Source organism: Oratosquilla oratoria, chromosome 38, assembly GCF_046742065.1.
Source record: "Oratosquilla oratoria isolate Oo_2021 chromosome 38, ASM4674206v1, whole genome shotgun sequence".
NCBI classification, from domain to species: Eukaryota; Metazoa; Arthropoda; class Malacostraca; order Stomatopoda; family Squillidae; genus Oratosquilla; species Oratosquilla oratoria.
The window spans coordinates 17,437,813-17,465,006 of NC_134814.1; the positions used below are offsets into that span (position 1 = coordinate 17,437,813).

Consider the following 27,194-nt stretch of genomic DNA (forward strand, 5'->3'; position numbering starts at 1 on the left):
CACACACACACACACACACACACACACACACACACACACACACACACACACACACAACCTTGTGGTGCAGTGGTTAGAGTTCTCCCCTGGCACTACGGTGGTCCAGGATCGAATCCAGCCCAGGGCTGAAATAATTCTAGTATTGTTGCGTTGCGGGTTGTTACTCCAACTCTCGTGGCTGTGTGTGTGTGTGTGTGTGTGTGTGTGTGTGTGTGTGTGTGTGTGTGTGTGTGTGTGTGTGTGTGTGTGTGTGTGTGCATGTAAGGTCACAGTATTATCCATTGATCGGTACTACGAGCTCTGAGCTCTCATCCAAAAGGTTAATAACTGTCAATCACGAGTCCAACACGTGATCGAAGACTATGGTGAATCACACACACACACACACACACACACACACACACACACACACACACACACACACACACACACACACACACACACACACACACACACACACACACACACAGACAAACAGACAGACAGTTGTATACCTTCCTCCCTCCCTCCCCATCATGTTTCTATAAGTCTTGCAGCAGTCTGTAATGTTGAAAAACATGTGCAATTAATGTAATTCCTGCTGTCTGCACCTGTTCATATTAACTGTAAGTATGAACACCTAGACATCCAGATAGCGGTGCCATTGATTGAAGTGAGAGCAGCAACAGAATATTAATCTCTTCATTTGTATTGCAGTGCGGCCAACAGTTGTCCAACCTCCCCAAGGGGAGGCCACGGTGGCAATGGAAGACGAGGGGCCAGTGAAGAAAATCTAGTGCAAAGAGCAGTGTACGCAGCTGCCCAACATATAGAAGACAAAACAGACATAGCAAACACAGGTGAGACTGACTTTGGTTAAGTTGAATGAGTATTGTATGTAAATGATAAATTCTGGGGGCATTGATGAAGGTGTTATGTTCCATCTGTTATCGGGAAGGTAAGATTCTTTCTTAACATATGAACAAATATATTTTGATGTTTGTCACAAAGACTTAGCATTCTGGAAGTAGTGTCTTGGCAGATTTAGTAATTGTATTTACTGTCAACTCAAGAAAGATATATTCCACATGTACAATTATATAAATGCACTTTTTCAGAGTGTAGTGAAGAGATGAACGTATTTTTAACCTATTTTTGTTACCCAGTGTGATTCTGAAATTTAACATGATTTCTAAACTGTCCTAGATATTGCCCTTAGAATTTGCTAATGTCTTTCAGAGCATGTTTCATCATATAATTGCCAGAGTATAGCTGAAGTTTATTGAAATTGACATGTTCTGTACTTGTCATTCATTGTTATTGTGTAATGCATCAGACCGATTTTTTTTTCCAAGTGGGTAGTATGCTGTTTGAAACAAGTCCAAGTTCCCCCCCCTCAGTTTTTGACATAAGGATAGCTGCTAGTGACTACTCCCTTTATCTCCACCCCCTCCACTTATTCCTATTCCTTATCCTTCTACCTCTTCTCATTCCTCTGCCCCCTCTTCCTCCTCTTGATAGTTATTGACAGAAAGATCCTATCCCTCATGACTTTTCTCAGTCTCACCTTCTCCCCATTTCTTCCCATCACTCCTTATCTGGCCCTCTCATCTGTACCTCTATATCTCTTCCCAGCAACAGTTCAAAGACATGACCTTATATGGAGAAGAATGTACATTAATTAGAACCAAGATGAGCTTTTGTCGTGATTACATAAACGAGTGTATTTGAATATTTGTGTTGCATATGTCAGTTTATAAATACTTGTTGAGCTGGGGAGGGTAATTCTATACTGTTTGACAGTTTCCCTGAGCTTAAAAACTCTCTTCTAGTCACAGTCTCCACTACACATGAGGAGAGTGGTGTTGGTAGTAGTGGGAGTGGGCAGCAGTACCACCATAATGGCATCCAAAGCACGATAGGTGACGACAGCTACTTCACCTCCCCTCACCCACCAGACCAGCCGGCAAGTCCTCCAGGGGCAAAGGTCAGTTCTTCTTTGGTTGTTGTTCTGAAGTTTTGTTTGTGTGGTTTGTACAAAAATGGCATTGTGAAATATGTAGCACAAATGAAGAACTAGGAAATGGACTATTTTTAACTAGGGTGTAGAATTGTATATACACGTTCAATAGTCATGGTGACATTGCACATGGGTACAGCCCCACATTCTCCTTAGGCCAGTGGTCACCACTCCAGACTTTTGTAAGCTGTAGGCCACTTCCCTCATAAATACAGTGGTGGGCACCAAAGGGCAAAAAATAAATATAAATATAAAAATGAGAAAATTATGAAATTAAAATCTGGTGAACCCGTGTGGGTGCCACAAGTTCTGAGGGTGCCATAGTGCCTCTGAGCTACATTTTGGAGACCAATGCCTATTAGGTCAATCCCTCCCTCCCTCCATTCCCGATCCCTATTCATAAACTTGACAGCCTTCTTTGAATTTCCCTTTGTTGTTCACATCTGAAATACACTGGACAAAACCTATCAACCCTATCAAATGCCAAGAACTGTAGGCAGCTGCTGTGGAGCTTCAGGTTTTTGATAAAAAAAATTCATGGCAACAGTTATCACTGTTTCACCCGCAACCATAAACATTTGCCAGATGTTCCTCAACATCACTTGGCTCCTGTTCTCACTCATTTCTGGTTATAAAGAATTTCAATTTTGGCAGAAGCCTGATAAGATCCACACTGCCTGTGATCAAGACTCCATCCAGCATTAAGAATGTAACACCACAGGAATCAGCTGGCTGCAGCTTGAAACTGCCCCCAGGTGCAGCCACCACACAGAAGACACAGAACACCTTACAATACAATGCTCCACACTAACAATACCTAGGCAACAACACAGTATTTCTTCCCCAAGTGGTTTATGATCCCATCTGGAAGCCTAGTTTCCTGAAGGCCACAGGTCTTTGCAAGAGAGACCAGGGGCAACAGATTGATTGGAATATTACCTAAAGGAGTAATTCTCTTGACAGGATGACTCCAAGCCGCCATATTCGTATGCTCAGTTGATAGTCCAGGCTGTTTCTTCTGCTACAGACAAACAGCTTACTCTTAGTGGAATTTACTCGTACATTACCAAGAATTATCCATATTATAGGACTGCTGACAAAGGGTGGCAGGTAGGTGCAGTCTTTTTGTATGAATTGTATTGACATATATTCAAAGGTTTTATGTATTTTGGAGTCATTGGATAATTATTGTTCAAAATATTTTGGTTTCCATAATTCAAGCCAGATATCTTTATCAAATCTCTTGTGTTATTACATAATTATTAGAACTTGTTGATTAGACCATTGTGTGGTCAACAACAAAGTATTCCTTTAACCCCTACCATACGGTGACGCCTACGTAGGCGTCATGAGGAGCAAGTGGGTACACGAGGATGCCGACGTCGGCGTCTTGATTATATTTATTGTAGTCGTACCTGCGTGACCCACATACTCTGTAAACTGGCTTCATCATATTTTCTATGGTTATCAAAATTCACGGTGAAAGAGAACGAGCGATAGAGCAGTGACTTTATTTTTTATAATGCGAGTATTATGATGCAACATCGCACGTCTGGCAGCTAATGCTGCCAGATGTGTGATGTGGCCCGTATTGAAGGGGTTAAAGTGACAGGCTTGCATTTAGGTTATGTATAACTTGCTGGTTCTCTTTTTCCCACAGAATTCAATTCGACACAATCTTTCCCTCAATCGATATTTTGTGAAGGTTCCTCGATCCCAAGAGGAACCAGGAAAGGGCAGTTTTTGGAAAATAGATCCTGCCTCTGAAAGTAAATTAGTGGATCAAGCATTTAAAAGACGTCGGCAGAGAGGTGTTCCAATTTTTAAAACCCCTTTTACCCATTTATCCTCCAGGTAAGAATGGACAGATTCTGAAGTTTGTACATCCTGTAGAAAAATGTTTTTGCATTGGGGTCAAGTGCGTGTAAAGATGAGATGTTATTCAGAAGTATGTGCTTGCTACGAATAGTTGTTGCTGTGGATAAAGGCTAAGGATGGCTCTTCAGCATAAAATGGAAACAAATTGGAGTGGGGATAGGAGCTTGCCTTGGCTGCCAACCTCCCTTGTATTAAATAAAATTGTTTTGGTTTATAGAAACTCAAGGCAGCAATTATTATTAATATTACAGTAAGGGGTAAACCAGCTCCAGCTGTTAAGCATTGTTATGGAGGAACAGTGTCACTTAATTGCTTTTTACTCCAGCAGCGTGTTGAGATGATAGTTACTAAATGGGTCTTGACTTGTCCAGCCCCTTTGTAAATAGGAAAAGCCCTTTAGTATGTATTTATATATTTTTAATTGGTGCTGGCCAGTTTTATGAATTTGATGTTAACATCATTTAATGGAGTGTTGCATTGCTTTATAGAGTTGGTGAAATTAAATTCTCAAATATGTATATAATGAACTTACCCTTTACATTAGTGTATAATTTCTCAGGGTATTGTGTTCTTCCCATGTATATATAAAGCATAGTGAAGATATAGTGAAGCTCTAGTGAAACTCTAATTACTTAATGGAAAATCCACATGATTCAGCTTGGTATGAAATGAAAGGTTAGAGTCTGGGGAACAGAAATTATTGAATACATTTTATCAAACTAATACCTCTGATTTTTTTTTATTAATTTGTGTCTGAATAATGAATAAATGCTGCAAAATTCAGGTTTTATAAATAAAAGAAATAAATAAAAAATTCTTTTATTTTTTACTGTAGAAAATAGTGGTTTTCTTTCAAGTAAAAAAAAAATAAAATAAAATAAAATAAAATACAAAAAAAAAAAAAAAACATAAAGAGCAACCAAAGATATTACAACAGAAAGAACAAAAACTTTACAGAACAAGGGATTTAACTTTTTGCAACCATTTGTTTGATGGTTGTGATGTATAGCAAATCTCCAATTTCCTCTTCTTTGCTGATGAGGTGTGAGTGGTGTGGCATGGGTGGAGGTGGTGTAAGGTGGGCATGGCTAGTAGATGCTTGAGGAGTGCTGTGTGCAGCTGCGATACTTTTCTCCGCTTTTTTCCTTCTTTTTGTTTCTATTTCAGGCACTCATGGGCCCACTCTATATCCTGCTGCTTCTTGTTTCTTGTTAATTTTCCCATGATCACAGCAACAATACAGGGCATGGAATCAAAATTGTGGCATACAGTGAGAGTGCCAGGAGCGACGTCACCTTTGACCTTTTTAAGATTCACTGTCTTTGTGGGATATGCTGGTGGGAGGAGTTGCCAAATATCGTAAACACAATTCCGTAGCAAAAAAACGAAATAGCCATAGAAATGTTGACACTATTTTGATATACAGAATGTATCTTTATGCAGACGTTGCCAATATTTTATCTATTTTATACTGTAAAAAAATGGAAACGAAATACAGCTGTATAACTTTGTATGAGTGTTGCCACTATCATAGAGATTCTTTTGAAATGTTTACCTAAAATTCGCTCATGTACCAGGATTTTTCGAATGATTGCTGGGGACGCTCCCTTAATAGTATTGTGAAATCCTGTTTCACTTAAATCTGTTGCTGTGATAAATGGTATGTCTGCAGTGATATATTGAGCATAGTTAACTTCTTTGATACAATATTGCCTAGGCATCATTAGGCACGAGTGGGTATGTGAAAATGCCAGTGTTGGCATCTTTATTATATTGATTTTGTAGTTGGAGCTGAGTAACCCCTAAATTCTGTTAATTGGTGTGATCAGGTTTTTTTGTGTTTAGGATGTTCTGTGTCTTGCGACACTGCCTCTGACCCAGGGCAGTGGACAAGATGTAGGGATGACCCGTCATCCAGGAGGTGCCAAGATAAGAGGGAGGGTAGAGGGTGGAGGGGAGTGTTATTTAGGGTTGGAATGTGTGGGAATGGTTTTTATGCCTTTTTCTCTTTTGGCTACCTCCCTTGTAAGGGGGAAAAAACCTTTGGTGTATGTATGTATTAGTATTCAGAGTAAAAGAGATTGAGTAATACAGCAGTGACTTTATATTTTATGATGCAAATAGTTTGATGCATTGTACAATAGGCATCCAGTGCTGTGCGAGAGAATTTGATTTGTATCGAAGAGGTTAAATTTCATATAACTAATGTTATTGACTTTCCTGCAGATCTGCACCTGCCTCGCCTTCCCACATTGGTGTGAGTGGTCTGGTAACACCTGAATCCTTATCACGGGAAGGTTCCCCGATCCCAGAATATGTGGACTCAGCAGGTGCCTCCCCTTTGAATCCCCTCAACACTGCTGCTCAGTATGATGTCAACACTTCAAGTGCACCACCATCACCACCACCGCAAGCTTCACAGCAGCAACATGGTAGTGCTTTTTGCCACCCACAGCCCGCTGTGCTTTTTACCTTTGTAGTTTGAGGGACACTGGTTATTCGGTGATCTTTTGTATATTAGGTCCCTTTTGTCTGTAAACCCTAATTATTTTTGGGGTGTTATCTGAAAGAGCCTTCATCCACAAGGAGCTGAAATTAGAGGGACAGCATATTATTTTTTTGATGGGTGAAGGGTGAGTGTGTGCTTTGACTTTGCCACCTGACCTTATAAAAGGGGTTGGGGCCTTTTAGTGTGTGGGCAATGCATGCATACATGCCTATGTGTGTGTGCATGCACACATGCATACACATGTAAATGCCAAATGTCCTTTCTCCCTTGAAAGGTGGTGGCTTGATGAAAACATGTACCCTCATCATATTTACATATTACATAGCAAGAGGCCTTCTCTCCCACTAAAGGGAATGGCCAAGTTATATTCCCAAACCTATCAAAATCTTTTCATCTTTCCCATCCTTAGTATCACTTATAAAAGGGGTCATCCCTGTTGTACACAAACAAGACATATCCAGTCACCCTCCCGTCTCTTATTTGTGTTCTATCAATATACCAAGAACTTCTTCTCCCTTATGGAAGTAGCCAAGTCAAAGGCACCCACCCACTCCTGTCTATTCCAGCACCTTTGTTTACCTCTTATCTTAGCTCTCTGTGTGTCTTATTTGGGTTAACTTCATAAAATTACCTATTGTACTTACAAAATATGTTGTATTTAGCCTCCATCATTTTAAACTTTTTTTCTATATATAGATCCTTAATATGCTTTGGGGTTCATTTATATTCGTAGTAGGAAGAGAAGGCTGCTAGAAACTGTAATGCTTTGTTTATGAGACATAAGATGTGGGAGATAAATTAAATTCCTAGGTTTGGTAACTGTACATTGATTAAATAGATTGTATCATCACCCAAAAGAATGAGACTTTGTTTCAGAATGGTACTTAATTGCGAAATATTGGTTTGTTTGAGTGGTACAGGAATGAGAGACAAAGTAAGAACAGATTCCTTTTTTCAGTAACTATGTTTATGAGATACTGGTGTGCTTGAGTGGTTTAGGAATGCAGGACATTATCTCTTTGACACAAGTCTTGACTAGATTTCTGATATTAATACTGTCAACAGTTGTAATAAGACTGTCAACAGGTGTAATAACTAGGTGACTGCCTTAAGTAATACTAATTAACTGATTTGGTGCATTGCAGGTGCCACGCTGATTGCCACAGGTGGGTTGCCTTCTAGCAGTTCTCCACAAGTGTTATCGCTTCTCCAGGGTCAGTAGACAAATATGGGCATTTGCTGTGAATGCCTTGTTTACCGTATATGACCATTCAAGCTTCTTTGACTCAGCTTGTGTGTGATGTTATGTTCAAAAGAAGCTATTTGGTATTAGGGTTTTGATAGTAATGATAAGAACAATGGAATTGTGCTCTTGGGATTATTTCCTGTTGCTGTCGTGATTGCCATCATGGAGCATCGTCATCTATCAGGTTGGCGCCGTAGAAGTGTATACTAACACGTTTAACAATGTGTTTGTTGGTCTTAATGTCATGAGGAATTTTTGTGGCAAGAACTTTTCACATCATCTCTATGCAGTGAAATGTTGGAATCAAATGGTGTATATTTTGCTAGTTTAGCTACTCCTGAAACTATTGAAAGGCAGGAAAATGGTCAGCTGTACAATGTGTACATGGATGGGGTGGTGTGGGAGGTAAATTCAAGGGTAATGGACAGGGGACTGGAGATGGTCATAGAAAATGGGGAAAAGTGGAAGGTGAGCCAGTTTTTCTTTGTTGATGACACTGCTTGTGGCAGGATCAGAGTGGGGGGATTAAAGTTGATGACAGTTTGAGAAGGTATGCAATAGGAGAAAGTTCTAGGTAAATTTGGGTAAAAGCTAGGTGATATGAGATGTTCAAGGGGAGACAATGGCAGTGAGTTGGGGAAGTTAGTCTGAAAAGAGAGAGAGAGGCTGGAAGAAGTGGATAGCTTTAAGTATTTGGTGTGGCAGAAAAGGGAGGAGTGGCAAATCGAAAAGTGACGTGAGAAATAGGCATCTGGGAATGGATGCAAAGATATTTTATAAAGGGGTGCTTTGTATGGGGTAAAGTTTAAATGTGTCTTGAGATGAAGTATGGTAGGGGTTACAAGGTTGGGTAGAGCGAGAAATGAGAAAGTGAGGAGGTGATCAGGAATGGAAAAGCTGACAGACGGAGCTGATGAAAGAGTATTGTGATGGTTTGGAAACATGGAAATAAAGATTGAGGAAAGATTAGCAAATAGTGTGGATAGAGTGAATTTGAGGGGATGCCCAAGGATGAGATGGATGGGGTGAAAGAGGCTTTGAGGAAGAGAGGAATGTTTGTTGAGTAGGTGTTAGGTGTGAGTGGAGAATGGTTGTGTATGTATGATATTTTGATGCAACCTAAATGGATTTCTCCCCTTTGTCTTCTCTGTTTTCTGCTGTGTAAGTGAAGCATCCTTGCTGCTGCTGCACTTCATCTGACCCGGGCTGTGAGCAGGAGACAGGGATGACCCATCATCCATGAGGAGCTAAGATGAGAGGGGGGAAAGGGTGGTGAATGGGAGTTGTTGTTGTCGTTGTTCCCTAGACTGTCTGTCCGAGTAGTCCCGTGAATGGGAGTGGAATGAGTGGGTGTGGGTTTGTGTCTCGACTGGCTACCTCCCGTGTAAGGGAGAATGTGGCCTTGGTGTGTAGATATAGCTATGGTAACTTCCATTGTCTGTGGCACAAAAAATTTAGTTTTGAATTCTTTATAACTTTTAGCATAGAAGGGAGGTAAAAGATTGTGAAAGTGAGAATCCTGACATGCAGTGGAGCTAGATGAATTTTGCTAGCAGTAGGAAGGACCTTCTGTCAATTCTTACTCTTTTCTTCTCCCCTCTCCATTTTTCTCTTTTCTTATCCTTCCTTCTTTCCTAGCATTTCTTCTTCCTTTTCTTTCCTCCTTCGTCGTCCTCCTCCTACCTCCTTGTTCCTTCTCCTACCTCATCTTTCCTTCTCTTTCCTTGTTCCTTCTCCTACCTCATCCTTCCTTCTCCTTCCTTGTTCCTTCTACCTCGTCCTTCCTTCTCCTTCCTACTCCCTCCCTCTTACCTACTCCTCCTACTTCCTTCTCTTTCCTTGTTCCATCATTCTCTAATATTGTCTTTCCCACTCCTATTTTCACCTTCATTCTCACTCAATCTCTTTCGTAGTTCCTTCTTTGTCTTTCTTCTTGTCCCTCTTTCCTCCTCTTTTCCTTATGGTCATCATCTTCATCCTCCCAATACTGTTCATTGTCATATTCTTTCTCTTCCATCTTTCTCAGTCTTTTTTTTTTCTTCCACCTTCCACACAGCCTGAAGGGATTTCTCCCCGTCTTCTCCTTTTATGCATGGGGAGACGGAGAGGGAGGTCGCTGATTTAATGAAGCGGCCTTGCTGTGGATGTGCTGTGACTTGCAACACTGCCTCTGACCCAGGGCAGTGGACAAGGTGCAGGGATGACCCGTCATCCAGGAGGTGCTAAGATAAGAGGGAGGGTGGAGGGGAGTGGAGTGTATTTAGGGATGGAATGGGTGGGAATGATTTTATGCCTTTTTCTTTTTGGCTACCTCCCTTGTAAGGTGGAAAAAGCCTTGGTATATGTATGTATGTATGTACCTTACACACCCATATTTTCTCTTTTGTCCTCTTTCACATCCTCCTTTTCTTTTCTCTTGTCCTTTTCTCCTCCATCCTCTTTTCTCTTACTTCCTCCCACTTCTCCCCAGAAACATATTAATGTTTGAGAAGTGTGATAGGTGTTACAAGGCTAGAGAAAATACAAAATGTGGAGGTGAGGCAGAGAAGTAGGGGAGGAAAGTGTGGTCAGACAAAGTAATAACGCAATTTGGGCACATGAAAAATGAGTGGACTTGAGTAGAAGGCTAAGGAGGTGGATGGATAGTGTATTGGAGATATTGGAGGGTTGTTGTAAATAGGGGAAGAAATGACATGACCCCAAAGTAAGATATTGTCTTCTGAATTTTTTTCAAGTGGAAGGTGTTTACCACATAAGTGATGAGAGTAATCCGGTTCTATCTGTTGGTCCTGCTCTGGAAGCACTGTGCCTTTATGGATTGCTTTTTGACTTGAGCACTATGGCAAGCAACGAGTGAGCTGTGGGTGGATGTATGCTTTGGCTAAATGACCTGGATGTACAAGTGTACCTGGAAGCTCGCTGGCTGAACGGGTTAGGGCGTCGTTACTTGCGGCGAAGGTCGAGGTAAAGGCGGTTCGAATCCTGCCACCAGCGAAGTTGAACCAAGGGCATGGTTCATTAAATTCCATGCTACTGTGAGGGGCACTGTCCTAGCCTCCCAATAGAGGGGGAGGGGGAGTGTGTGACATTAAACCATATCATCATTATCACAGCTGTACATATTTAGTGTAAACTAAATCTGGTTTTTGTTTCTTGTGTATTCTGGCCATTTCATTTGTTTTATATATTTTAGTTATAGACAGCTGACAGTACTGTATGGAGCAGAGACTTTGAATTTGAGAGTTAGAGAGGATTGGTTACAAAATAGGATGAAGGAATCATGTGAGAGGTACAAAGAAAAAAAGAAGAGAAGTAAAGCACAAGGTAAAGGAGGCAAAGAGGAGAGCAGATGTGAAATGGGGTAAGGGTATGACAGAAAATTTTGAAAGTAATAAAAAGATGTTTTGGAAAGAAATTAAGAGGAAGAGGAGGTGAATCAAGTAGAGAAGAAAAGATAAAAGGTGGAGATGGAGAGATGATAATGGAAGAGAAGGCAGTAAGGGGAAGATGGGCAGAGTATTTTAGGGAGTTGCAAAATGTGAAGGAGGATAGGGAGGGAAAGATAGCTGCAGTGGGATGTGCTAAGAAAATGGCTATCATGAGTGAGGGAAATGGAAGAGAAATAAGGAAGAATGAAGTGAAGGCAGCTGTTAAGATGATGAGAGCAGGTAAGGCACCTGGGCTGGATGGATGCCATGCAGAATGTCTAAAAAAAGGAGGTACAGTGATGGTGAACTGGCTGGTGAGGTTATTTAATGTTTGCTGGAGAGAGGGTAGAGTGCTGGAGGACTGGAAGAGTGCCTGTATAGTTCCACTTTACAAGGGAAAAGGGGACAAGTGTGAATGTAGTAGTTTCAGAGGGATTAGCTTGTTAAGTGTAGTTGGGAAGGCTTATGGGAGGATCTTGATTGAGAGGATTAGGAGAGGAACAGAGGGAGTAATTGGTGAGGAACAGTGTGGATTTAGGACAGGTAGATCAGATTTTTGTGGTAAGACAGATATGTGAGAAACCAATAGGAAAAGGTAGGGATGTGTTTTGGGCTTTTATGGATCTGGAAAGGGCTTATGATAGGGTAGGCAGGAAGGTACTGTGGGAAGTTTTGTGGTATATGTGAGAAAAATTATACACACCCCGAAGGGATTTCTCCCCGTCTTCTCCTTTTCTGCATGAGGGGATGGAGAGGGGAGGGGTCGCTGATTTAATGAAATAGCCTTTCTGTGGATGCGCTGTGTCATGCGACACTGCCTCTGACCCAGGGCAGTGGACAAGATGCAGGGATGACTTGTCATCCAGGAGGTGCCAAGATAAGAGGGAAGGTAGAGGGTGGAGGGGAGGGGAGTGTATTAGAGATGGAATGGGTGGGAATGGTTTTTCTGCCTTTTTATTTTTGGCTGCCTCACTTGTAAGGGAGAAAAAGCCTTTGGTATATGTATGTAAAGAGGAAAAGTTTGAATGTGCTTGAGATTAAAGGTCAGAAGTATGGTAGGGGGTTACAAGGTTGGAGGGCTGATGAAAGAAAGGTGGCTGGAGGGAACTTGAGGGAACAACTGAAAATGACATGCATGGATGGATGGATTAATGGGGTGAAAGTGGCATTGAGCAAGAGGGGAATGTCCGTTAAGCAAGGAAAGGAGAAAGCAGGAGATAGGGTTGAGTGGAGAAGGGCTGTGTATGGAAGGAAGGGGGGTGGGGTGTGGGGTGGGAGTTGTGGATGTACAGTGTCTTGCTGCATTGCTTCTGACCCAGGGCAGTGGGTGGGATACAGGGATGACCTGTCATCCACGAGGAGCTAAGATGAGAGAGAGGGAAGGGTGGTGGATGGGGATGGAATGGGTGAGAGTGGATACTTGCCTTTTGACTTGGCTATCTCCCTGGTAAGAGGAAGAAGCCCATGTTCTAGTTATTTTAGTCAGGAAAGGGTCAAAGTGGAGGTAATGAATGTTTCTGTATTTGTGATGTGTATATATATGTGCATGTCACTAGTAGCCATTGCCTTTAAGGGAGGTAGCCAACCAAGTCACAAGCCTACCCTGCACTAGGTGAAAGTAATAAAAATGCCACCCCCAGCAGCATATTACTTGGACTTGTACAACAACCTACCACCAGCATATGTGCAGGGACATGTTCATACTCGGATCACTAAACAAGCACCTCAAAACAAACCATGAAACTTGATACTTCCCCTCGCCCCTATCCTCAACCATTCATCAAGGTCAAAGAGAAGTCCCTCATTGTAGAAGCAAGAACCACACTGGCATGCTTGCATTCAGGACACCATCTTGTATTAAAACTGTATCAACGCTGAATAGGCTTAGCTACAGAATCAAACTAACCTAAATGCAGTCACCACACAGAAGATGCTGAATACCCCGCACTACAATACCCCATACTAACAGTCCCCCCATAAAACAACACAATACTTCTTCCCTGAGTAACCTATGAGCCCACCCAATGTCAATACCCAGTTACCTAGGAGCCATGGGTCTCTTGCAAGAGACCTTGAGCAACGGATTGATTGATTACAAATTGAGTAGTCATGTAGGATGGGATGCAAGTAGGTCTCCACCCAATATATGGTTTGATAAATTGTTGAGTGATACAAGTTGGGGTGTCGATATGGTTGGTTGTATGTAGATGTGTGCAGTGTATGTTGGTTTCTGTATTTGTGTTTGAATGATGATTATTTCAACTGTAGTGTCTGTGTGATTGTATAATATTGGAAAAAAATGGCATGCAGTTGTGTATGTATTGGAAGTTCACCATTGAGTTCTCTATTCTTTGATTAGTTTAGTATGTAAAGGCTGGTAGTGTTCTGTGTTGAGAGTTGCATTTCTTGTGTGTGTTTGTGTAAGACCTACTGCAGCTCTGTTGTTTCTTTATGAGTTTATTAATAATTATTAGTAATAAGCCTTTGTTTTGAGTGAATGGTAGTGGGGTGTGTGGGGAAGAAATGGGTGGGAGTGGATTTATGTCTTTTGATTTTGGCTACCTCCCTTGTAAAAGGAAAAAGCCCCTTGGTGTGTGTGGTGGGTGTGAGATGTATATACATATGCAAACATACATATACCAAATGCTTTTCCCCCTTATAAGGGAGGTAGCAAAAAAACAAAAGCATAAAAACCACTCCCACCCATTCCATCCCTATCACACTCCACCCTTTTCCCTCCCTCTTATCTTTGCACCTTCTGGATGATGGGTCATCCCTGCATCTTGACCACTGCCCTGTGTCAGAAGCAATGTCACAAGACACAGCACATCCACAGCAAGGCCGCTTCATTAAATCAGTGACTCCCCTCTCTGTCCCCTCATGCAGAAAAGGAGAAGATGGGGAGAATTTCCTTTGGGGTGTGTCAAATTTTTCTCATACATACTTTCTCACCCCCATCCACCACCCATTCCACTTCATGCATCACATCATCCATATACAACCATTTTCCATTTTATATATATATATATATATATATATATATATATATATATATATATATATATATATATATATATATATATATATATATATATATATATATATGTGTATATATATATAGTATACATATATGTCTATATATGTAGTATACATATGTGTATATATACAGTATACATATATGTGTATATATATATATAATATATATATATATATATATAATATATATACCTATATAATATATATACCTATATAATATATATACCTATATATATATATACCTATATAATATATATACCTATATAATATATATACCTATATAATATATATACCTATATAATATATATACCTATATAATATATATATATATATATATATATATATATATATATATATATATATATATAATATATATATATGTATATATTTGTTGTTGTTGTCAGCATGTACTCGTATCCGAATATTATCCCAGTTGAAGGTTGAAGAAAGGAGGGGGTCATAATAGATTAGTTATTGTTAGGTTGGTGAGCCTTCTTATGGCTCGTAAGACCAATTCATGCCCTGAATAGTTGAGGGCATTGATTGCACTGAATCATTGGAGGTGGTTGTGGTTGACTTCTTCTTTCTGCCTGTTGCTGTCGTTTAGCTACCAGGTTGGCTCTTCCATTCTCTTCAAAGAGGTCCATGCTCACTTTAATTTTGCTTTTCCACTCATTCCTGTCATTCGCTAAAGCTTTGAAGGTGTTTGGGTCAATGTTAGCTTCCTTGAGGGATTTCTTGAGTTGGTCTTTAAATCAAAGCATAGGGCAGCCTCTAGGGCAATCTCCTGTACTTAACTCGCTGAAGAGCATTTTCTTTGGTAGTCTTGTGTCCTCCATATGAACCACATGGCCAGACCATCTTAGGCAGTGTTTCATGATCATGGTCTTGATTCTGGTGACGTTGGCTCTTTGAAGGACTGCTGTATTGGACACATTGTCGTTCCATTTGATATTCATTATTGATCTCAGTTTTTTCATATATGTATGTGTGTATATATATGTATGTATGATTGTATTTGTAGTATTTAAGATGCTGGCTGGCCGAGCGAGTATGTCTCTCCAGTTGTGGCAGGAGTTGAGGTGTGACAGCAGTTTGAACCCTGCTGCCATTGGGAAGTTGGACCAAGTCCTTAACAGAGAGATCAGCTTGTTGAGTGTAGTTGGGAAGGCTTATGGGAGGGTCTTGATTGAGAGGATTAGGAGAGGAACAGAGGGAGTAATTGGTGAGGAACAGTGTGGGTTTAGAACAGGTAGGGGTTGCGTAGATCAGATTTTTGTGGTAAGACAGATATGTGAGAAAGCTATAGGAAAAGGTAAGGATTTTTTTTTCTTTCTATGGATTTGGAAAAGGCTTATGACTGTAGAAAGGAAGGCACTGTGGGAGTTATTGCAGATGTATGGGATAGGAGGAAAACTAAGGAGCAGTCAAGAGTTTTTACATGAGTAGTAGAGCTCGTGCTAGGATTAAAAATGGAGAGAGTGAGTGGTTTGAGGTAAAGGTCACCCTGGCTGTTCAATTCATACATGGATGGGGTGGTGTGAGAGGTGAATGCAAGGGTAGTGGGTCGAGGATTAGAGATAGTCAAAGAAGATGGAGAAAAGTGGGAGATAAGCGAGTTGTTGTTTGCTGACGACACTGCGCTTGTAGCAGGATCAGAGGAGGGATTGAGAAAGTTAGTGACAGAGTTTGGGAAGGTGTGTGAAAGAAGGAAGTTGAAGATGAATGTGGGTAAAAGTAAGGTGATGAGATGTACAAGGGGAGAAAGTGGCAGCAGACTGGAAGTGAGTATTAAGGGAGAGAGACTGGAGGAAGTGGATAGTTTTAGATACTTGGGTGCAAACGTGTCAGGAAAGGGAGGAGTGGTGGTGGAGGTAGAATGTGGAATGAGAGTAATAGACATTTGGGAATGGATGCTAAGAGGAGATTAGATGAAGGAGTGATTGTGCCGACATCACTGTATGGGACAGAAACATGGAACATAAGAGAGGAAGAGTTTAAATGTGTTTGAGATGAAATGCGTGAGAAGTATGGTAGGGGTTACAAGGCTGGATAGAGTGAGAAACGAGGAGGTGAGGAGGAGAGCGGAGGTGAAAAGGGAGTTGTGAAATATGGTTGGTGAAAGAGTATCGGGATGTTTTGGACACATGGACAAACGAGTGAAGAAAGATTAGTAAAAGAGGAGTGGAAGGCAGCGGTGGAGGAAGTGAACATGAAGGGGCGAGCAAGGATGAGATGGATTGATGGGGTGAAAGGGGTATTGAGCAATAGGGAATATCTATTGAGGAAGGGAAAAGGCAGAATATAGGGGTGAATGGATAATGATTGTGTATGGATGATGCTGTGATGCATGAGGGGGAGTGGAATATGTATGAGAAATAAATTGACACAGCCTGAAGTGTCTTCTCCTTTTCTGCATGAGGGGATGGAGAGGGGGGGGTCGCCAATTTAATGAAGTGGCCTTGCTGTGGACAAGATGCAGAGATGACCCGTCATCCAGGAGGTGCCAAGATAAGAGGGTGGAGGGGAGTGGAGTGTGTAGGGGATGGAAGTGGTTTTTATGCCTTTGTTTTTTGGCTACCTCCCTTGTAAGGGGGAAAAAAGCCTTTGGTATATGTATGTATGTTTTGTGTTGGAATGTTTTTAGCAGAGGATGTACTAAAACCACTAGACCATGCTCTATATGGGTGAAAAGTCCTTTAAGTAGGTGTGTATGTACTAAAAACGACCAGTCAGGACATCTAAACTTGGAAACAAAAATTTTCCCTCATAGAATGGTATATGAAAATAATAGGAATACAGTTCTTTGTAAAAGCCCTCATACCTGGTCATTGTTCTCACCATGTTACACATGCTTAGCCATCTGAATTCTATGTAGAAAGAACCTTTGCATCATACTGCATAAGCATTAACAACAACCTGCCACCGTTCCTATGCATGTAAAAAAGACAAAACCAACATTGAGACAATCTCCTAGACTCTGCACACTAACTGACTCCCCCAGACACCAGCCCAGCTGAGGAATCTTTCATATGACAAGCAAGCATCACATTGGCACAACTGCATTCAGGCTATCACCCAGCACTGCAACCATACCAACACAAACTAATGACCCCCCCAGATGAAATCGCTACATAGAAGACAGAATATCTCATTCTACACTGTCCCAATCTCACCCTATCCAAGACAACAATAGAATACCTCCATGAATTACCTTGGAAGATTCAAATTCCATACATCATTCTTTGACAGAAATTCCTTCATAATTTACACACCCATACCTCTTATGATATTGTTTATGTAGTAATATCTCCAGTTACAAAGTTGATTTCTTCCTCTCTCTCAGTTTAATTCTTTGCTAAATAAAGTTTTCCAGTCTGCATTTACCATAGAAAATAAGTTTGAAGAAAATAAAGGAGTAACAGGAAGAGAGGTTTTGGAGGATGTAAGATTGGAAGTGTGAGAAGTGTACAGTAAGTCCTCGTTATACCGTACAAATGTGTTCCTGAAAACCTTACCGCAAATTGAAATTACCGTATCCTGAACCCATTATAACATGTAATAATAGGATATGGCAGACCTACCTTGTCCCTGCTCCTTCCTCATCAAAACACGAGCGGATACCGTATCTGTGAATTTTTTGTACCGAAAAAAGAATTGAGGGAAGTAATTACCAAATACCGTAACGGTGAATTTACTGGATAAAAAATTACCATATAAGGAGGACTTACTGTACTTCTGACCTGGTGAGGAGCTGAGAGGGAATCAAAATTGTGGATGGGAGTAGGTGCATGCCTTTGGCTTGGCTACTCCCCTTAACCCCTTTGATAAGATGACGCGTACGTAGGTGTCATGAGGAGCAAGAGGGTACGCGAGGATGCCGATGTCGGTGTCTTGATTATATATATTGTAGTTATACCTGCGTGACCCCCATACTCTGGAAACCGGCTTCATCATATTTTCTATGGTTATCAAAATTCATGGGTGAAAGAAAACGAGCAATACAGCGGTAACTTTATTTTTTATAATGCAAGTATTATGACGCAACATTGCACATCTGGCAGCTAATGCTGCCCGCGAGATTTTGGCCCATATTGAAGGGGTTATAAGGGGAAGAAGCCTTTGGTATATAAACATATGTATATCTCAGGAAAAAAAAATTCAGGAAATGCATAGGCTAATTTAAAGTGAGTCTTCTGGAACGATGGACTTTTGAATAATGAAGTATTGAGAACATTTGGGAGGGATAAGATACCAGATTGGAAGGAAGTGGCTAGTGGAGTCCGTCATTTGTGTTGATACCCATAATGACCTTGGTCTTTTAACCCTAAGCATACGAGGACACTGGCTGCCTGACTACTTGTTGTAGTTGTAGCTGAGTTTTTATAAGAGTAGTAGAGCCTGGGTTAGAATGAGTAATGGAGAGAGAGTGGTTTAAGGTAAAGGTGGCGACTTCACAGGGATGTGTCATGTCACCATGGTTGTTCAATATATACATGGATGGGATGATGCAAGAGGTAAGTGCAAGGATAATGGGTTGGTGATAGATGTTTAACCTCTTCAGTACAAGCCAAAATCTCGCTGGCAGCATTAGCTGCCAGATGTACGATGTATCGTAATAATACTCGCATCATAAAATATAGTCACCGCTTATATCGATAACCATAGAAAATGTGATGAAGACAGTTTAGAGAGTATGTCATTACGGAGGGGCAACTACAATAAATATAATCAAGACGCCTATATGGCAGCCTTGCGTATCCACTTGCTCCTCATGCCACTTACGTATGTGGCACCGTATGGAAGGGGTTAAAGAAAATGGAGAATTATAGGAGATAAGCCAGTTGTTTGCTGATGACCCTGCAATTGTAGCTAGATCAGAGGAGTGATTAAGGAATTTAGTGATGGAGTTTGGGAAGGTGTGTGAAAGAAGGAAGTTGAAGATAAATGTGGGTAAAAGTAAGATATGATGCTGTGATGCATGAGGGGGAGTGGGTGGGAGATGGGGGGGTGAGGGAATATGTATGAGAAATAAATTGACACAGCCCAAAGGAATTTCTCCCTGTCTTCTCGTTTTCTGCATGAGGGGACGGGGGTTGCCGATTTAATGAAGTGGTCTTGCTGTGGATGTGCTGTGTCTTACGACACTGCTTGTAACCCAGGGCAGTGGATGAGATGCAGTGATGACCTGTCATCCAGAAGGTGCCTAGATAAGAGGGAGGGAAGAGGGGAGTGGAGTATATTTGGAATGGAATAGGTGGGAGTGGTTTTTATGCCTTTGTTTTTTTGGCTAACTCCCTTATAAGAGGGAAAAAGCCTTTGGTATATGTATGTATGTAAAGGTAAGGTGATGAGATGTACAAGGGTAGAGGATGGCAGCAAATTGGAAGTGAGTATTAAGGGAGAGAGACTGGAGGAAGTGGTTAGGTTTAGATATTTTGGTACGAATGTGGCAGAAAAGGGAGGAGTGGTGGTGGAGATAGAATGTAGATCAAGAGAAGCAAGTAAATGCATTGGATGATTAAAAAGTGTAATGAGAAATAGACATTTGGGAATGGGTGCTAAGAAGGGGTGATTGTGCTGACAGTACAGTATGGGGCAGAAATGTGGAATATATGAGAGATAGAATTTAAATGTGTTTGAGATGAAATTCCCCAAAGCCCCCTTCACCCCATCCATCCACCTCATCCTAGGACGTCCCCTCATGTTCACTCCCTCCACATCTGCTTTCCATACCTCTTTTACTAGTCTTTCTTCACTCATTCTTTCCATGTGTCCAAACCATCCTAATATTCTTTCATCAACCCTATCTCCCAAATCCTTGTTCACCCCTGTTCTCCTCCTCCCCTCCTCATGTCTCCAGCCTAGTAACCCCCACCATACTTCTCAGACACCTCATCTCAAACACATTCAAACTCCTTCTCTCTTCTTCTCTTATGTTCCACGTTTCTGCCCCATACAGTGCTGTTGGCACAATCACTCCTTCATACAGTCTCCTCTTCGCATCCATTCCCAAATGTCTATTCCTCATTACACTCTTTAATCCACCAAGGCATTTACTCGCTTCTCTCAATCTACATTCTACCTCCACCTTCACTCCACCTTTTCCTGCTACATTTGCACCCAAGTATCTAAAACTTGCAGCAGAGCTGCATCACTTACACAGCAACCCTACCTTCTCGTCATCATGTGTGGAAAATGGAGAAGAGAGGGAGGCATCCCTTTGGGCTGCTTCAAAATACCACTCATACAACCAAGAGATGAGTCATAGGGGTAGTTAAGGAGAGTGGGAGAAGGGAAGGATGATGAATAGCAAAAATGATCAGCATTCTTCTGTGGGTGGAGATAAGCATGTCATCAAAGAATATTGTAAAATTTTCATTATGGTGTTATTAAGGTCTAAAAAATATTGACAACATAGAACCTAATGCAGCTGTAATCCATATGGGTCCCACCATAGGGTGTTGAAGAAAAGGTGGAGTCGTTGAAGTTGTTTAGGAGAAGTTTAGAGTAGCAGATAGGAGAGATCAATCAATCCATTGCCCAGGTTCATTCGCACTACAGGATACCTGCAGCCCTTTCGAGGGCGGCCATGGTTACCAGTTCAGCCCATAAATCACTTTTTAAAGAAATTTTATTTTGCTCTCTGGAAGGGATGAGTGTAGGTCATTGTAGTATTAGGTGCTTTGTCTTCTGTGGTGGTTGTGCCTTAAGGGATTTAGAAGTCTATTGCCATGCTGATTGTGTCTTGGTGCCGTTTTAATGTGGGATGGTAACCTGAGTAGAGGTGTGTTAGTGCAGTTTCTTGTGAATAATTTCTCTGAGCTAATTTCAGAGGGAGTTTCACGGTAATTGCAGTGTTTATTTTAGGAGACAGGTAGTATGTATCCATGTATTGCATTGCAGGGCATTAGGGGCAGGTTGGTTTAGATCTTTGAGGAGAATACTGCTGGTGTAGTTTTTGGACTATAATTTTGTGATTATGGGGTAGAATGGGTGCTCTATTTGTATTGTTTTTGTGCTGCTACTTTGTGTTTGTGTAAAATGTTACATATACCAAAGGCTTTTTCCCCCTTATAAGGGAGGTAGCCAAAAACAATGGCATAAAAACCACTCCCATCCATTCCATCCCTATCACACTCCACACCCCTCCACCCTTTTCACTCCCTCTTATCTTGGCACCTCCTGGATGACGGGTCATCCCAGCATCTCACCCACTGCCCAGGGTCAGAAGTAGCGTCACAAGATACAGCACATCCACAGCAAGGCAGTTTCATTAAATCAGTGACCCCCCCTCTATGTCCCGACATGCAGAAAAGGAGAAGACGGGGAGAAATCCCTTCGGGCTGTGTCAAATTATTTCTCATACATACTCCTTCACCCCCCCCATCCCACAGCCATTTCACCTCATGCATTACAGCATTATCCATACACAACCATTCTCCATTCACCTCCATCTTCTGTCCTCTCCTGTCCTTCCTCAACAGACATTCCCCTCTTTCCCAAAACCCCTTTTATCCCATCCATCCATTTCATCCCTGGTAGCCCCCTCATGTTCAGTCCTTCCACCTTTGCCGTCCACACCTCTTTTACTAGTCTTTCTTCACTCATTCTTTCCATGTGTCCAAACCATCCCAGTACTCTTTCATCAACCCTGTCTCCCAACTCCCTTTCCACTCCCGTTCTTCTCCCCTCCTCATTTCTCACTGTCGAGCCTAGTGACCCCTATCATACTTGTCAGACACATCTCAGACATTCAAACTCTCTTCCACTCATATTCCACTCATATTCCATGTTTCTGTCCCATACAGTGCTGTCAGCACAATCACTCCTTCATACAATCACCTCTTAGCATCCATTACCAAATGTCTATTTCTCATTACAGTTTTTAAACCCCAAAGCATTTACTCTCTTCTCTCAATCTACATTCTACCTCCACCATCACTCCTCCCTTTCCTGCCACATTTGCACCCAAGTATCAAAAACTATCCACTTCCTCTAGTCTCTCTCCCTTAATACTCACTTCCAGTCTGCTGCCACTTTCTCCCCTTGTACATCTCATCACCTAACTTTTACCCACATTTATCTTCAACTTCCTTCTTTCACACACCTTCCCAAACTCTGTCACTAACTTCCTGAATCCCGCTGATCCTGCTACAAGTGCAGTGTTGTCCGCAAACAACAGGTGGCTTATCTCCCACTTTTCTCCATTTTCTTTAACCGTCACCAATACCTGACCCACTACCCTTGTATTTACCTCTCGCATCACCCCATCCATGTATAAATTGAACAGCCAGGGTGACATAACACATCCCTGATGAAATTCCACCTTTACCTCAAACCACTCGCTTTCTTCATTTCCAATCCTGACACACACTCTACTACTCTTGTAAAATCTCTTGACAGCTCCTAAAGGCTTTCCCCCTATCCCATATATCTGCAGTACCTCCCACAGTGCCTTCCTGTCTACCCTGCCATAAGTCTTTTCCAAATCCATAAAAGCCCATAAGGGATCCTTACTTTTTCCTATAGGTTTCTCTCTTACCACAAAAATCTGATCTACATAATCCCTACCTGTCCTAAACCCACACTGTTCCTCACCAATTACTCCCTCTGTTCCTCTCCTAATCCTCTCAATCAAGACCCTCCCATAAGCCTTCCCAACTACACTTAACAAGCTAATCCCTCTGAAACTACACACTCACACTTGTCCCCTTTTCCCTTGTAAAGTGGAACTGTACAGGCACTCCTCCAGTCCTCTGGCACTCAACCCTTTCTTAAACAAACATTAAATAACCTCACCAGCCAGTCCACCATCACTGTACCTCCTTTTTTCAGACATTCTGCATGACATCCATCCAGCCCAGGTGCCTTACCTGCTCTCATCATCTTTCTTTGTGCTTCCCACTGCAACTATCTTTCCCTCCCTATCCTCTTCCTTATTTAGCCACCCTTTAAATACTCTGCCCATCTTCCTCGTACTGTTGTAGTTTCACATTTGAGTGTTATTCACATTTTTATATGGTGATAGGTACATTTTGCTCATTGGGATTATCACAATGATGATTGTTCATGGCTCACTCAAGATCGTTATATGAACTTTTCTTAATGGGGGTGTTTTGCTTTGAGCTTCAAAGTATGAGACTTATAATTTGAATGGAACCTACCAGTGCGTTTACCCTAATATGAGGCCAGGTAGGATATGTGTTACCTGCCATTGGCTATGGTAGGCTATACAGCAATAACTGCCCCAGATGCAGTCATGTGGCTGTTACCAGTTACCTGGGAGCCATGGATCTCTCGCAGGGGACTTGGGGCAACAGACAAATTGATGACAACTGCTCTCCAAATCCTGTACCTGCTACTGTTCTAAGTGTGAATGTAGTAGTTTCAGAGGGATTAGCTTTTTAAGTGTAGTTGGGAAGGCTTATGGGAGGATCTTGATTGAGAGGATTAGGAGAGGAACAGAGGGAGTAATTGGTGAGGAACAGTGTGGATTTAGGATGGGTAGAGGTTGTGTAGATCAGATTTTTGTGGTAAGACAGACATGTGAGAAAGCTATAGGAAAGGGGAAGGATGTTTTTTTTGCTTTCATGGACCTGGAAAAGGTTTACGACAGGGTAGACAGAAAGGCACTGTAGGAGGTTTTGCGGATATACAGGATAGGAGGAAGGCTTCTAGGAGCTGTCAAGAGTTTTTATGAGAGTAATAGAGCTTGTGTCAGGATTAGAAATGGAGAGAGTGAGTGGTTCGAGGTAAAGGTGGGACTTCGTCAAGGATGCGCTATGTCACCCTGGCTGTTCAACTTGTACATGGATGAGTTAGTGCGAGAGGTAAATGCAAGGGTAGTGGGTCAGGGATTGGAGATGGTTAAAGAAAATGGAGAAAAGTGGGAGGTGAGCCAGCTGTTGTTTGCGGACGACACTGCACTTGTGGCAGGATCAGAGGAGGGATTGAGGAAGTTAGTGACAGAGTTTGGGAGAGTGTGTGATAGAAGAAAGCTGAAGATAAATGTGGGTAAAAGTAAGGTGATGAGATGTACAATGGGTGAAAGTGGCAGTAATCTGGAAGTGAGCATTAAGGGAGAGCCACTGGAGGAAGTGGATAGTTTTAGATACTTGGGTGCAAATGTGGCAGGAAAAGGTGGAGTGAAAGTGGAGGTAGAATGTAGATTGAGAGAAGCGAGTAAATGCCTTGGTGGATTGAAGAGTGTAATGAGGAATAGACATTTGGGAATGGATGCTAAGAGGAGACTGTATGAAGGGGTGATTGTGCCAACAGCACTGTATGGGGCAGAAACATGGAACATAAGAGAGGAAGAGAGAAGGAGTTTGAATGTGTTTGAGATGAGGTGTCTGAAAAATATGATGGGGGTTACCAGGCTGGATAGAGTGAGAAATGAGTAGGTGAGGAGGAGAACAGGGGTGGAAAGGGGGTTGGGAGATGGGGTTGATGAAAGAGTATTAGGATGGTTTGGACACATGGAAAGAATGAGTGAAGAAAGACTAGTAAAAGAGGAAGGCAGATGTGGAGGGAGTGAACATGAGGGGGCGTCCTAGGATGAGGTGGATGGATGGGGTGAAGGGGGTTTGGGGAAGAGGGGAATGTCTGTTGAGGAAGGACAGGAGAGGACAGAAGACAGGGGTGAATGGAGAATGGTTGTATATGGATGATGATGTGATGCATAGGGTGGAATGGGCGGCGGGATGGGGGGTGAGGTAGTATGTGTGAGCAAATTTTGACGCAGCCCGAAGGGATTTCTCTCCGTCTTCTCCTTTATGCATGGGGGGCCTTGCTGTGGATGTGCTGTGTCTTGCGACACTGCTTCTGACCCAGGGCAGTGGACAAGGTGCAGGGATGACCCGTCATCCAGGAGGTGCTAAGATGAGAGGGAGGGTGGAGTGTATTCAGGGATGGAATGGGTGGGAATGATTTTATGCCTTTTCCTTTTTGGCTACCTCCCTTGTAAGGGGGAAAAAGCCTTGGTATATGTATGTATGTTTTGAAGTCTCAAATGTGGGGAGTGAAGGTCAGGAGCATCGTATGCAAGATCTAGTATTTTAGGGTTTTTGTTCAGTATGAGAGGCTTACTTGTCCCTTGTAATACCCTTGACACCTTTCACCCTACTACACTTACCCTCTTCAATATAAGTCAACTTCTTGCAGGCAGCATCATCTGCCTGATGTACGATGATTCCCTTCTGAATATTAATGCCATACCCTATACCAAAGGCTTTTTCCCCCTTACAATGGAGGTAGACAAAAAAAAAATGGCATAGAAACCACTCCCACTCATTCCATCTCCAGCATACTCCACTCCCATTCACCACCCCTCCCTCCCTCTTTTCTTGGCTCCCCCTAGATGACAGGTCATCCCTGCATCTCTCCCACTGCTCCTTATAAGCTTTAAATAATTATTGTATCCTCTTTTGTGTGTGGTCCACACTACTACTGCACATTCTACTTAATAACCACAGAAAACGTGATCAAGCCAGTTCACAGAATATAGGGGTCACTCAGGTACAATTACAAAATCAATATAATCAAGATGCGAACACAGACATCCTCATGTATCCACTTGTGCCTCGTGACTCCTACATAGGCATTATCATATGGAAGGGGTTAATAGAATGATCCCTCTTAACTTGTATGGTGCCGGGCGAATATTGTATATATTAACCCCCACCACCACCAAAAACAACACCACCACCACCACCACCACCACCACCACACCACCTAAAACACCACCACCACCACCACCACACCACCTACAACACCACCACCACCTAAAACACCACCACACCACCACCACCACACCACCACAACCACACCACCACCACCACCCCACCACCACCACCCCACCACCACCACCGCCACCACCCAACACCACCCCACCCCACCCCACCCCACCCCACCCCACCCCACCCCACATTCATAACTTCCCATGTATAGTGGAATTTTACTTACATTCCTCCAGTCCACTAGTACACTTCTTTCTAGAGGCACACATTAAATAATCCCAGCAGCCATTTCATTACAACAACTACACCCATTATCTGGCAGCTCATATGACAACATTGAACCTAGGTGTCTTATTAGCTTTCATATCTTTTACTGTTTTACATACACACACACACATGTACACATTCTACATCAGTAATGATTATGCTCCTACTGGGTCAAAAATATTATATTATTCAAGTTATGAAATATTGTGGTTGGAGGTATAAAGAAAAAAGAAGAAAAGTGAAACAAAAGATAAATGAGGTAAAAATGAGAGCAGATGTTAAATGGGGAAGGAGTGTGACAGAATATATTGAAAGCAATGAAAAGATGTTTTGGAAGAAAATTAAGATAGAGAAGAAAAGGTGAAAGGCACTAATGGAGAGATTAAAAGAGATGGTAAGGGGAAGATGGGTGGAGTGATTTTAGAGAGCTGTTGAATGTGGAGGATAGGGAGGGATTGGTGGGGGAAAAATGATGGAGAAATAAGAAAAGATGAAGTACAAGTAGCTCTGAAAATGGTTAGAGCAGGTAAGGTACATGTGTTAGATCATTGTTATGTGGAGTGCCTGAAGAAGGAAGGTACAGTAATAGTGGACTGGCTAGTGAGGTGTAATTGTGTCTAAGGTAGGTGAAGTGCCAGAGGACTGGAAGAGTACCTGTATAGTTTCACTCCAGAGGGGAAAAGGGGACAAGTGTGTGTAGTAGTTTCAGAGGGATCAGTTTGTTGAGTTAAGTTGGGAAGGCGTATGAGAGGATTTTAATTTAGAGGATTAGGAGAGGAACAGAGAATAATTGGTGAGGAACTGTGTGGGTTTAGGAAAGGCAGGGGTTGTGTGGATCAGATTTTTGTGGTAAAATAGATGTGTGGAAAAAGTTAATGCTGACATAGACAGGAAGGCACTGTAGGAGGTTTTGCAGATACATGGGATTGGGGAAATGTTAAGGGCAGTCAAGAGTTTTTACGAGAATATTAGAGCCTGTGTTAGAATGGAAAATGGAGGGAGGGAGTGGTTTGGGGTAAATGTAGGACTGCAACAGGGATATGTCATGTTGTCATGGCTGTTCAATATGTATAAGGATGGTATGATGCAT

At 42.0% G+C, this 27,194-nt stretch overlaps 1 protein-coding gene across 4 annotated transcripts in view; it reads left to right on the forward strand.

The window, feature by feature from the left end:
• Nucleotides 1-27,194, forward strand: part of LOC143019994 (forkhead box protein K2-like) — a 92,353-nt gene that overhangs the window by 52,659 nt on the left and 12,500 nt on the right. For 2 of the 4 annotated variants that reach the window (XM_076176076.1, XM_076176079.1), the window contains exons 3-8: nt 697-839; nt 1,812-1,966; nt 2,963-3,109; nt 3,660-3,853; nt 6,104-6,309; nt 7,532-7,600. In XM_076176076.1, the coding sequence (XP_076032191.1) occupies nt 697-839; nt 1,812-1,966; nt 2,963-3,109; nt 3,660-3,853; nt 6,104-6,309; nt 7,532-7,600 (914 nt within the window). The remainder of the gene's footprint in view (nt 1-696; nt 840-1,811; nt 1,967-2,962; nt 3,110-3,659; nt 3,854-6,103; nt 6,310-7,531; nt 7,601-27,194) is intronic. The other 2 variants (XM_076176077.1, XM_076176078.1) reach the window with 2 other exon arrangements.